The sequence below is a fragment of the Chaetura pelagica genome, unplaced genomic scaffold (assembly GCF_000747805.2).
Source record: "Chaetura pelagica isolate M959 unplaced genomic scaffold, ChaPel_1.0 scaffold963, whole genome shotgun sequence".
NCBI classification, from domain to species: domain Eukaryota; kingdom Metazoa; phylum Chordata; class Aves; order Apodiformes; family Apodidae; genus Chaetura; species Chaetura pelagica.
The window spans coordinates 844,413-857,883 of record NW_009952705.1 but is presented as its reverse complement, the minus strand read 5'-3'; the positions used below and the strand labels follow the sequence as shown (position 1 = coordinate 857,883).

General features: G+C 51.6%; 1 protein-coding gene across 1 annotated transcript in view; it reads right to left on the bottom strand.

Annotated features, from left to right (window-relative positions):
- Window positions 1-9,365, bottom strand: part of LOC104385667 (keratin, type I cytoskeletal 14) — a 16,347-nt gene extending 6,982 nt beyond the window's left edge. Inside the window, exons 1-6 of the mRNA XM_009994151.1 lie at window positions 8,856-9,365; window positions 7,517-7,599; window positions 6,851-7,007; window positions 6,426-6,587; window positions 6,214-6,339; window positions 5,905-6,125 (exon numbers count right to left, since the gene is read on the bottom strand). Coding sequence (XP_009992453.1) covers window positions 5,905-6,125; window positions 6,214-6,339; window positions 6,426-6,587; window positions 6,851-7,007; window positions 7,517-7,599; window positions 8,856-9,365 — 1,259 coding nt within the window. The remainder of the gene's footprint in view (window positions 1-5,904; window positions 6,126-6,213; window positions 6,340-6,425; window positions 6,588-6,850; window positions 7,008-7,516; window positions 7,600-8,855) is intronic.
- Between the last annotated feature and the right edge of the window lie 4,106 nt (window positions 9,366-13,471).

Here is a 13,471-nt window from a genome sequence, read left to right as displayed (position 1 = left end):
GGGCGGAGAGAGGCAGCGGCTCTGCAGCGCAGGCAGCGAGTGCTGGCTCCCCTGCCCTGGAGCCCTTTATAGCCCGGGCAGGAGGCGTTGCCAGTACTTTTTTTTTTTCTGTTGCATTCCCCATGATTTTCATCACTCCTAAAATCTGAGCCAACTTCCAGAATCGTCATTTTTGCCTTTGTTCTATTGATGCTTTTTGTCATATTCCACTAGAAACCTTTTCTCTCACAAAGGGTGGCTTATGCCAGTACTTTTTTTTTTTTTTCTGTTGCATTCCCCATGATTTTCATCACTCCTAAAATCTGAGCCAACTTCCAGAATCGTCATTTTTGCCTTTGTTCTATTGATGCTTTTTGTCATATTCCACTAGAAACCTTTTCTCTCACAAAGGGTGGCTTATTCTTCCGTTTCCAAGTAAATAGTCAGGTGTGATTCAAAGTAGGAGGCTCCTTGCTCAGGGCTACATTTTAATTTTGCATTGCACTGTTAGTTCTGAGCCTGAGCAATTCAGGCAGCATTTTGGTGGAGCAAGTCACTGCCTCTTTGGCTGTGCCTTGCCCCAGATACCACATTTTCCTCTCTGTACAGACACTGCACACCCCGCACATGGCAGGGACAACATCCCTGTCATGAAGTGCTCAATGTACATCTACAGTCCTGGGAGCCAAGCAGCATGAGAAGAAACTTGGCTGCCAATCCTGGAAATACAGGTCCACTCTTTTATCCACAGAGAGCAGGATGTTCTGTAATGAAAAAGCAATGAAAAGAGAGTTCATGCTCCAGGGCTCCCTTTGCTTCAAGACCACCCGAGAGAGGGGAATATGAACAGGCAATAAGCAGTGGATGGTTTATGCTGTTCTTTGTTAACAAGATCTAGCAAAGCATTCAGAAGGGGCAGGGGATGGCTGCTAGCTGGGATAACTGAAAATGTTTTAGATGCTCCAGGAAAAAATGTGCAATAGCATAAAGTAGATGAAGGATGTAAGGAAAAAAGCTCCTGTTCTCTAGGCACTGGGACCATGAGCGCAGAGCTGGCAGTAACAGCTCAGCAGCCAATGCTAACTATGTTTTCTGTGGTGAACATCTCAGTCAGTTGTGACCAGCAGGGACAACTTCAGCGTGACTTTGTAGTTTACAGCTTCTGTGTAAATGGAGCTTCAGTTACCTCTGAAGAGCACGATGGGTTGTAGGAGGAGGGCAGCAGGCATTGTCCAGCTCTGCTGCCTGTTCTCTGTGCTGACCTGCGTCACGGGCAGAAACCACAAATCTGAGTGTCACTCACCAATAATGCAGGGTGTGGAGGAGAAGGTATTTCATGTGTGTGCATGGTGAGTTGCTTCACTGTCTTCACAGACAGGCCCAAACAGCCCCTTCCCAACAGCCAAGTTCTTCCTTAGATCATTTGCCAGAGGAGAGGGGAAGGAGTATGGAAATCAGCAACAAAGGTACATCCCTAAGTAGGTCTAAAGGGCATGACTCCCCCTTCATCTGGAGAAAGCTGGAAACGATACAGGAGTGGGATGTGTCCTTGGAATATCAGGAGCTGGCTGCTGCAGGGGAGCACAGCTTGCAATGTTCTCATTTGCCCCTGGTGAATGGAGTCAAGTCTGCAGGACTTGGAGAACTGGAGGACTGGAATCTCCACCCTGTGTGCTCTGGCCAGAGGACAGTTCAGGCTCTTGGTGGCAGCGTCTTGTCGCGTGAGCACCAGGAGCTGGTGCGGAGCCAGGGGACACCCACTGGGCGCTTGTCCTCCCCAGGTGCAGGCAGCAGCGGCAGCGCGGGGGCGGCGATGGGCAGGGCCCGGGAACGTGCCCGCTCCTGGCTGCATTTCCTCACCTTCACCAGGGGGATACCGAACGGCAGAACCTGTGGGTTGTCCTTGCTGAGTGCAGCGGTGGCAGAGGTTGTGGAGTCTCCATCCCTAGAGACATTCCAAACCCGTCTGGACATGTTCCTCTGGGATCAGCTGGAGGTGATCCTGCTCTAGCAGGAGGTTGGACTAGATTATCTCCCGAGGTCCCTTCCAACCCCCACCACTCGATAACTCTGTGTCAGTGACAAAACCCATGCAGAGCCACAGGGCAAGTCCAGCCCCTCAGCCTTGACACGAGCAAGGGGCTGGTCAGCCAGCAGCAACAACCCACTTCCCACGGGCGGGCTGTGGGATGAGTAACTGTCCCAACAATACCAGGTGAACAGCATGTTCCCTCGTTACATGAACTTGCCTTTTCTTTCATCTTTTGTTTCCTATTTAACCACTATGTCATAAAAATGCACATTGCTCAAAATATCTGTGGGACTTTGATAATACCACAAGGCAGCAATTAAAATAATGATATGTTAATTAAGACTTAAAACAACATACTAAAATTTCTAAGATGCTATTTACATGACCTCCCATTGAACACAACCACAAATGACTACTTATCATTTGTGTCGTGCTCTCTTTAAAATACAAGGCTGACTATTAATAAATCAGATTCTGCCTCAGTTTTATAAGCACATGCACATTATTAAGCTGTTTTTTATACATTTCAAAACCAGAATGCCAGTCCTGTGGCTTAACAGTAATTTCATGGTAGCATGTTGGTGATTAAACATGCAATTATGCCTTACTTCAGGAAAAACACAGAGGTGAAGCTCTGGCTCCACACGTTCATATCAGTAGACCTGGAAGATGAAACTACTTGGACAAAAAAACTTTTCTTTATTTCATGTGCTTATAAAGTTTGCCCCAATATCAAATCATCATAGGAAGGTTCCCTAAAATGAGCTGCAAAGCCACACCTTAGTGTGACTTTCTAAAGTGGTCTTTTAACTTAACTTAACTCAGTGTAGCCTGAGAAGCCAAACCATCTTTCTGGAATAAAACATGACTTTCTGAAACCTGCCCCGAGCTGCTGCTGCCTGTCGGTAGGAGCCACCACCTGCAGCTGCCTCCTCAGCGGGTTCCTTGAGGTCAGGACTAATTATTAGTGCTCAAGGCAGGAGAGAATCAGCATCAGTTTTCCACACCTCCCTCACAATTTGCTGTAGTAGGAGTAATTAAAATAGGGAATTTTATTAGGTAAGTGTTATTTGTTCTTTCTGTTGCAACACAGGTGTGCCCAGATTTTTCCTGGAAAATAATAGAACGCAAGGATGAATTCCAGTGAGGCACCTTCAGCATCCCCGCGCCGGGTGTCGCAAGGGTGGCAGCTGGAGGGGCCCGACCAGTGTGGGGGGCTAAAGGGAGCTGTGGGAGGTGTTGCTGGTCCCTCCACCGTCCATGGGGAGAGCAAGGGGGGTCCAAGAGGTGACCTGGGAAGCCCCAAGAGTTAACCACAGGCTGGGCCTGTCCCTGCCCTTCTCAGGGATCAGGGCTCAACCCCTGCCCTCACCCAGCCCTGGAGCATGTAGCTCCCCTAGGGGACACCCCTCAGGCTCCTCCAAGAGCGTGGGAGCAGAGGGAGCGTGGTATGGTCCAGAGGACTGCAGGGATATTGTGGATGGAAGAGTCTCGGGCAGGGATTGTGCCCTGTTACTTGCTCGTCCAGAGTGCCCAGGACACAGGCACATGGGAGCCATTCTCCTGACCATAGTGCTCCTTCCTGGGTCATGGTTGCGTGTCCTGTGGTGGAATCTGGGTGCAAATGAGATCACTGTTGGCCAGTGGTAACCTTGAAACCCAGAGCTGTATCTGCCACAAGCCAGGGGATGCGGGGAGCACACTGAGCCAGCCAGTGCAGGGGGCAGCTGCTGCCCTGCCAGGTCACAGAGGGTCTGTTGGGGTGACAGGGGGACACAGCCCCAGCCCACAGCGGGCAGAGCTGCAGGGCTGCAGCACCAGCTGCCTCTAGAGCATCCCTGCCCCTGCCACCACGGCTGGTGCTCTAGTTGACACACTGCAGGGACCCTGTCAGTGTTTTGAAGGAAAAGCTGAGTTCTCTCTTATCTTCATATAAAATCCAGGCAGATTTTCTGGAAAGGGGTCTTTAAACTGTGTGGCCCGCTCTGTTCTGACACACATTAAGTAGCACTTCTCTGAATCATCCCATTGATTTAGAAGGTGGATTTAGGAAGTAGTAAATGTGGCAGAATCCAGCCAAGAATGTGTCTGAACTGGCTTTCCAGGAACAGCTGGGTCAGGTGATGACAGCAAGAACTGCTGTGTCAGGGAGAGCCACCGACGGCCGGGAGTGCCAGGAATAACTCCCAGGAGACTTTTCATCTTTTTACTTGTCTAGACCATACCCACTTACTATCACTTGTTTTCCTCACCCTTTAGCAGTGCTTTTGGAAGCAAGAATCAAACAAAGCTGAGTTTGTATTTCTGGAGGGGCCTCAGCCTGTGTATCCCTGCCACATTCATGGCTTTATTTCATTCCACTCCAAAGCTTGTGCTCTGGGCTGCACAGCAACTGCTGGGGCAGAGCGGGGACAGGGTCGCTTGCAGGTCCTGGCTGCATGACCTGGGTTTTGTTCACTTTCTTGCTGAACTCACTGAGTTAAAAGCTTCAGCTCTGCTATTGCTGTATGTTGCAGCCAGGGAGGCAGCACTTTGTCCCAACCCCAAGTCCCAGTGCCAAAGCTGAGATGAAATGCAAAGACCTTCACATGTTTCCCCTCCCATGACCGTCCAACCCGTTCCTTTCCAGGCTCCCCCACACCAGCTCCCTGTTGGGAAGCAGCCAGGCCTCAGGTCTTACAGAAGTGCCCCCATCCGGGTACCAGCGACGGACAACACCACTCCTCCAGAGAGGAGCTTTGTCCAGCAGCTCCGGGACAGCCTGGCTCCTCAGAGCAACGAGACAGGGCCCCAGTTTGCACCATTTGAAGAAAAGCTTTATTTGATTTCTGAGCATGGCAGCACTTGGAGAGAGGCTGAGGGCAGCAGGGGTGTGATAAAAAGAGCAGATGGGTTTTGTAACCTGCAGGGCTGGAGCACATAGGTTGGGATCTCTTTTTGCTTTGCTGTGGGGAGTTGCATCAGAGCCTTAGTGGGCAGCCTGGGTGATCTGCTCACGGGAGGAAATCACCTTCCCATCCTGGACTTCCTCAAAGATTGTGCGGATTTGACGGGTAGTCACAGGTCCTGCAACGGAGGAAGAGGAACCGTTATTCACAGGGAGGCAAGGAGAAGATGTCTTCAAGGTTTTCATGGCTAGATTGGTTATGACCAACAGCTGCCTCAGAAACCAAATATAACTGCCACACTTCTACTCCTAAATACTTTATTATATTGTTTCAGACTGCAGATATTATCTTCTGAAGCATGTTTTGCTGTGTCATATGAGTGGTTTTGAAAGTACAGTAAAATAGTAATTTGAGTAAATGAGTAAAAGGAGTCTGTGCTAAGAAAGCGGCAAAGGCTGTGATAGAGCTGTGTGTGATCAGTGCTTCTGCCAAGATATGTTCTTACCTTCTTTCACAGGCTGTGAGACATAATGGGAAGACATGCTAGAGGAGAAAACACAAAGAATGGTCATCAGAAACAGAAAAAAGTCAGCACTAAGACAAAATCACTATTTCAAACCCCGTCTTTTCCTCTTGTACCAGCATGTGAGTAAAATGTCTTCTGGAAACTGCCTAGTGTCAAAATTTAAAGGAAGAAAATGGTAAGGATGTGTGTGCCATGGGGATGCAGGCATAAGGACACCACATCCCACCTGCACCGAGCAGCAGATGCACCTTCTCCAGGATCACACAGCCACTTGAGGGGTGGCAAGTGGATCCCAGGAATGCTGCAGCACTGGGATAACCACTGGACTGTCCTGGACTGAAAAGGGAGACCCTGTTTCATGCCATGAGCCAGGAAACGGGTTCGCAGGAGCCTCCAGGGAACACAGGTTGTTCATTTTTTCCTTCTGTATGACCCGACTCCTCCCGCTGTGCCCCCCCAAGCCAAGCCCCGCTGCCTACTGGGCGTCCTCTCCCTCCAGGAGCCGGCGGTACGTGGCGATCTCCTGCTCCAGGCGGCACTTGACGTCCAGCAGGACCCTGTACTCATGGTTCTGGCGCTCCATGTCGCAGCGCAGCTCGGCCAGCTGCTCCTCCACGCTGCTGATCAGCGCCTGCAGCTGGGCCAGCTGGGTGCCATAGCGCGCTTCTGTGTCGGCCAAGGTGCCCTCCAGCGCCGCTTTCTGCGGGCAGAGGAGAGGGGCGCGCTCAGGGGGGCAGGGGTGGATCAGCCCCGCGTCCCCCAGCCCGCAGGGAGCCGGCCCCTCGTACCGTGCTGAGCTGGGACTGCAGGTCGATCTCCAGGCTCTGGATGGTGCGGCGCAGCTCGGTGATCTCCGTCTTGCCGCTCTGCAGCTGCTCGGTGTTGATGGCCACCTCCCGGTTCAGCTCTTCCGTCTGCAGCGAGGCAAGACCGCGCGGTTCCAGCGGGACGGTGGGCACAGCCGGGCCCCCCCGCCCCCTGCGCTGCCCGCCCGGCTCACCTTGCTGAAGAACCACTGCTCGGCATCCCGGCGGTTCTTGTCCGCCAGGCTCTCGTACTGCTCCCTCATCTCAGCCAGGATCTTGGTGAGGTCGACTCCAGGAGCTGCGTCCATCTCCACGCTGATCTCTCCACCCACCTGCCCGCGCAGGACATGCATTTCCTGCAGGAAAGAGACACATGATGCACGTCAAAGTGAAATCAGTATATTCCCATCATGACAAATTTCTTATCTGCACCCAGCACGTGACCCCCACAGACCTCCTGGAGGCCCTGGCAGAAAGGATTGTTTCCCTCTCCTTTACTCAGTCCAGAGTCTCTTGACAGCCCTCATTTCACACAGTCCTGCACATTCAACCTGACCACTTTCTCTTGTGCACAAGGTACATTCCATAGGTTCCAGTTTGAGCCTGGCTCTGTGCTCACCTCCTCATGGTTCTTCTTGAGGTAGGCCAGCTCCTCCTTCAGGTTCTCAATCTGCATCTCCAGGTCAGCCCTGGCCAGGGTCAGCTCATCCAGGACCCTGCGCAGGCCGTTGATGTCGGCCTCCACGCTCAGGCGCAGAGCCTGCTCTGTCTCAAACCTGAGGGGACAAGAACAGTCACCAAAGTTACAGGAGATCTTGCCCAGCCAGGGACAAAGCACCTTGGTTTGTTGTTCACTTCCTCCATGCTGCTGCAAGCATCGTGTCAGTCCTGCATGACCCTGATGGTGCATGGACAACCTTCTAATGGTAAATGCAGGGGAACAACTGACCAAAGAGTGTCCATCTGAGTCCATAACATCACCTTGACCCTGATGTTACTGGGTCTGGGCTTTGTTGAGCTATACACACAAGTTAAATGCACAGCAGAGGCACAGTGCAAGTTCTGTGCAGGAGAGCTCACACCACAGAGGAACAGGGAACAGGAATAAAACAGTGAAGGTTTTGAAGGAACCGAAACAATCCCCAAGGGCCTATAGACTTAGATAACCAGCTGCTTTGGAAATTACACCTTCAGTTTGAAGGCTTTGTTTCCATGTTGCCTTTTTGGGTTTTGGGTGGGATTTTCTCCTGATTTCAGTTCAATTTTTCCAGGAAATGTGGCTTACTTGGTCCTGAAGTCATCAGCAGTCAGCCTGGCATTGTCAATCTGCAGGAGGAGGTTGGCATTGTCAACTGTGGCCCCCAGGACCTGGAGTGTGGAGGATAAAGAAAAAGCACTGAATGAATGTCACGAACTCCTGACCCACCAAGGGACAGGAGCACGAGTGAGAGGATCAGGACAGGAATAGTTTTGGGGAAGTTTGGGGTTTCTGTAGCAGAAATATGTATTGAACCAGAACAAGGAGACACAGCTGAGATTGACTGCAGGGAGGGGGTGACCAATCTGGGACCTTCCCTTCCAAAAACCCTCAGGAAGTGCTTCAGAAGGGAGCAGGAAGCCACATAAGATGCGTGAGATCTGATGATGTCCTTTGTTCCCATGCCTCAGGGCATGATTATGAAGGGTCAGAAATGACCCTTCTGCTCTCCCATCCCACACACCATGCAGCTCCTTTGGCAGGTGGACCAGCAGGCACTTGTGCTTGGCAACCCTTGTGCCACTTCATTCTGGAATGGATTTAATATCTTGACTGCAAAAATGGAGCAGAATGCAGCTTCTGATTTTTATGTTACAAAGCCAGGAGCAAATAATCCAGAATGGGAGAAGATTCAAGTCAGAGTAGACATCAGTCACGAGGCCAAGAAGAGCGAGGGAAAATTAATTCCCTGCATCACTTGCCAGCCCTGCAGCTCCACTGCACATAGCCTTCCATTGTGTTTACTGGGGGCAATTCATACAGAAAAGTAATAGAGAAGAAGAAAGTCAAGTCCTGAGTATTTCCTCCAAAATGGGGTGTTGGGAATCAGAACAGAACCAGGAGAGATCCCACCAAAGCTGCCTGGCTGGGTGGGTTTGCACCAAGCCTGGCCCTGGGGCAGTGGCTGCCAAAAGGATGCAAAAAACTCATTAGTGGCCAGTTCCATTTTTGTCTGTTTTGCATCTAAATGACATCAACACAGAGGAGCTGAAACAAGTTTGCAAATTCTTTGGCCTGGGTGTTTACAAATATGACATCAATGTTTCCCAGTTTTTGCACACCTAAAACTTTCCCTGCACACTCCTTTAAAGCTCCCGAAAACAGCTCAGTAGCAGTGCAGACTTGGCTCTCATTCTTCATTTTTGCATTATATTCTTTTACATCTGCTTCTTCCAGTGAAAACCACCATCTGTTCCATAGAAAGCTGACACTGATACTCTCTGAATTTCCAGCCCAGTGCTTTGCATGGGCATGAGACACAGTTTATTGACACAGTTGGCTCTGACTAATGACAGAGGGAGCAGCCAGTGTTTCTGCTTCCTCTCTGATAAGAAGACATCCCACAGTATTATTCAGCACATCCTACCTTGTTCCTGAGCTCCTCGATCGTCCTGTAATAGGGGCTGTAGTCACGGTCTGGACCAGGTCCCTGCTTCTTGTACCACTCCCTGATCTTGACCTCCAGGTCGGTGTTGGCCTCCTCCAGGGCACGCACTTTGTCCAGGTAGGCAGCCAGGCGGTCGTTGAGGTTCTGCATCGTCTCCTTTTCGCCAGCTGGGAGGATGCCATCGCCACCTCCAAAGCCAGCCCCAAAGCCAGCTCCAAAGCCAGCCCCAAAGCCAGCCCCATAGCTACCCCCAAAGCCACCGCCGAGGCCCCCTCCTATGCTGCTGCAGTAGCTGCCCCCGTAGCCACTTCCGAGCCCCGAGACAACGCGGGAAGAGACCGAGTAGCTGCTAGAGCCTCCATGGACACTGGGGGCTCGGTACCCTCCGCCCCCAACCCGCACGGAGGAAATCCTGCTGGAGCCTCCCCCCAGGCCACCGAGTCCCTTGAGGGAGGTGGAGGAGGAGTATTGCCTGACAGTGGTGCTCATGGCGAAGGCTGCTGGAGGCTGGAGGGTGGAGAGAGGCAGCGGCTCTGCAGCGCAGGCAGCGAGTGCTGGCTCCCCTGCCCTGGAGCCCTTTATAGCCCGGGCGGGAGGCGTTGCCGGTGCCTGTCGTCACCCCTGACGGCCAGAGCCAAATTCCAGAATCATCATTTTTCTCTCCCTGATTTCATGTCTTTTGTCACATCCCACTAGAAGCACTGAGGCTTTCAGAGGATCTTCTCCTTCCGCTTTGGTTCCCAGCACCTGGCATGATTCAGACCAGAGGTTCCTGGCTCCTGGGTACACTTCAGCCACACTGGAGCCCCGGAGCTGCTCCCTCCAGCTCCACCCGCTGCTCCTTCATCAAGTAACACAAGTGAATCCTCTGTGATTTGCCAAGTCGCCCACAAGTGTCTTATATCATTAAAAATCTACAAATCTATTTATTTGCTTTTTTGAAGAGTCTAAAGCAAATGAAAGCTGCCGACTTAAGAGCTCTGCACATCCATAATCCTTATATGGGCCAGCCCAGAGCCAGATGGAAATTTTCCCGTCAGGACCTCTGCCCCAGGACAAGCACAGACCTGGTGGAATGTGTGTACTGATACTGTGTTTGGCAGAAATCTTACAGCTCAAAAGAGAAGAAACTCCAGTAATTTCTGGTCTACAGACACTGGAAAGTCCCCAGCAGTGTTTTTCAGTCAGTTTAGGAGGCAGATGCCCGGTGCTTCCCAGAGGCACCTGCTTTGCATCACCTTTCCCAAACTCCACAGAAGCAGCCTGTGACTTCTAAAAGACCTGTAGAAGCTAAGAGCTTGTGTCCCACAATTTTTTCTCTCATTGCTGAGACAGGTTTTAATGTTCAAATAGTCTAACTCAGAGAAAAACAATTTGAAGCCACTTTAGATACACGCTGCCAGGACACACTGTGTGTGACTTCTGATGGGAAGAGCATGATCAGTTCTTCTCAGGGCTTGTGCCCGCGTGCAGAACAGGCTTTTTCCTACACATTTGCAGCTGCAAGACACGACACTGACAGAACCCAACAGGAGCAGCAGCACCTGTGGCAAAAGCTGTGGCGGGCAGCACATAGCACAGGTAGCAGTGAGGGGCACAAGCACCATGACCCCAGCAAGGCAGAGGGTTCCAGTAGGAGCAGGGGTGAGCAGAGACAAGGCCCTGCAGCCACCCCGACAGCCACACCTGCATTGTGCTGCTGAGGGGCTGAGCACAGTGGTTCAATAATGCAGCTGGACAGGTATTAGCATGAAAAAAAAAGCAGCAGAGAACCAGGAAGGGAGACACTGCACTGTTTTATTCTTTGTTGGGGAAAATATCTCTTTGCTGATGTGGCACCAGGTCTTTCAGTAGAGAGTGGAAAATGCACACCCAGGGCTGGCCTGCCTGGCTCCAGCCATGTCGATCTTGGATAAGAGACGTAATTTTTTCTTTGAGCAGAGGTGCCTGTGAGGTAGTGAAAGAGGGTTATAGGGATTAGGAACCCTTTTGTGCTTTCCCTCCTGTGGTGATCTCCTTCCTTCCCAGGGCCCCTCTGGCTGTTTTCACATTCTAAAGCACTTAACTGATTTTGGAGTTGCTAAGATGTTCCCAGAGCCTCACCCTTGGTAATTCATAGAGCCTCTTTTCTTTCATCTGTTCCCTGAAGGACACAATAACAACAACGCTTTATCTGCACTGCTGCTAGATCCCAAGGCCTTAACAGGGAGTCACGTTCTCTTTCTTTAGCAGCTCCAGGAGAGGTGGTGTGATTTTTCTGGGCGGCCACCAAGGAAGCTTAGCCAGAAACAGACGCCAGACTGTTCCCTGAGGGCTGTGGTCTCTGGGCAGCATCGCCTCAGAACTGATGGGCTTCAGGTTTGGATTTTTGACTCCCCAGGTTGCAAAATCTGGAGATTTGGGATGCACACATGCCCCATACTTTGGAGAGGTAGGGGAAAGGAGGGGACTTGGGGACAACCCACTGCTGCCAAATGGCAGAGCCTGCAGATGGTGGTGCTCAGCTTGTAGAGCAGTCCTGAGGCAACCTGGCAGGGTGAAGATCCGTGCTCCTGCTGGCCTGCTGCCCTCCATGGTGGGGGGTACAGGATTACCCAACAGCTGTCATGTGGGAGCTCTGCACAAGTGCTGTTCCTTGGCCACCCTTGCTCTGAGTCCTTCCAGATGCGCTCACTCTGCTCATGTTTGCTCCAGCAAACACCCTCCTGCTCCAGGCAATTCCCGTGTTGGCCGTGAGCCCCCCACATGGGCCAAAAACTGTGCTGTGAGTTCTGTCGCCCCACTCAGGTCATCCCCACATTTTAGGTCAGGCCACAGCTCCACAGGCAGGAAGTACCTGGGTTGAGGGGTCTTCATTCTGTACTATCATTACCTCAGCCCATTTTTAAGTTCTTTTAGTGAAGCTGGCACAGGAGCCAGAGAGGAGATGTGCAGATTGCCCTGCAGTATCAGCTTTTTCTGGTCTTCTCTGATCAATGTTCTTGCCAATCAGCTGCTGCCCTGACCTCCAGCTGGACTCCTAAACAGTAATCCCAGACTGCCTCCACTCTTACACCTCAGCACAAAGTTCTCCTTGCACCAGCTCTGTCAACAGGGTGCGATTATACAGAGGAGCATAAACTGCTTCAGCTATTTCATATTAACAGAGGAATTCAGTCTCCCAGGCTCTTCTGAAACACTCACCCACAATAAATTCCCTTGAGATAAAAAAAAACAAACACCAACACATCATAATTTCAGGAGATTGTATCAGTCTGTTCCAGCAAGAAGCACACGATAGATGCTATCTCAGGTGAGCTGCAGGGGGAAAGAAGGAGCTGAACTTCTCTCGTTTGCAGAGGAAGAAGGAGAAATTACACCTTAGGAGTGGACAAGCTGTGCATACAGTAACCCAGTGTGGAGAGGGCTGGTGTGAAAAGGCCAGGGTCAGCACGTGGCATTTGCCTCAAACATTAACACTTAATTGTGCTTTTAATGTCATAATAAGAGCTAATTAGGAGTCATTGGACTTCCCCTGTGGGCCCGCTTCTCCTGAGTGCCTTTCACAGCGATTCACAGCTCAGTAGAAACCAGGTGAAGGATGCAAGCATGGGAAAGATGTCTCCTGCGTGTAAGGAATGGCAGGCACAGGCTTTACCCTTGCCAATGGGTTTGATCTGTAAGTTTGAACAACACCAAAATCGGCAACAAAATATCAAGGTGTGGAGTGAAAGATGGTGTCTCTATCTCAGCTGCTAATTCTCTATCATCTGTGAGGACTTGTCCTGACAGCCTCCTTGACATTATCTGGAAAAAAAGCGATCCCAGGTCTGTTACTGTGAAAGGGAACTTCATAGTATGTGTGCAATGGAAACTCCCTCCTGGGCAGACTCAGGGCACTTCGCCATCAGCCAGCGAGGCGCGCCAGGCTGGCCCAAGCTGCAGGGTGATGCTCAGCCCCTGTGCTCCCCTCTTGCCTGCTGTGCTGCTGGCAGGGAGATGGGCAGCATGGCCTCGACCCCTTTTGCTGTAGAGGGGGAGGAGGCAGCAGTGGACCCAGCAAAGGGCTGGCGGGAGAAACAAGAGACTGCACTGTCCTTCTCTGGGCTCCAGACTGGGTCCTACATGCCAAAGGTGAGGCCAGACCTTGCTCTGCCTGTGGAACCCTGCAGAAGCCTCCACTGGCACCCTGTGCTGGGCTCTCCACAGCCTGTCTGTCCTCCCAATGAAGGTGGAGGTCGGTGATGCTCATCAGTGTGGGCCTGTGCCCCAGGCTGTTGGCTGAGCGTCAGGTGAGGTCCTGGCCCCATGTCATTGGTTCTCACCAAGCCACTGCCACCAGTGAGCTCTGCTCGGGGGGGCACAGACCTGCCAGGCACTAGGCCTTCTTCCAACAGATGGTTCAGGCTCTTCCCCCATCCTTCTGCAGTTAGTCATCCTCACAGCCACCCAAGTGCTGTGACCGCCCACCGTGCTGCCAGATCACCCAACCGAAGGCTGGCTGAGCTCTGCTCTTCTGCTGGCATGTTGTAGCAGTAAAGACATTGAAGGGCTTTTGATCACAACCAGTCTTGTCTTCAGGGACTGGCTCAGCTCTTTTGCCCCTTCCTGGGGAC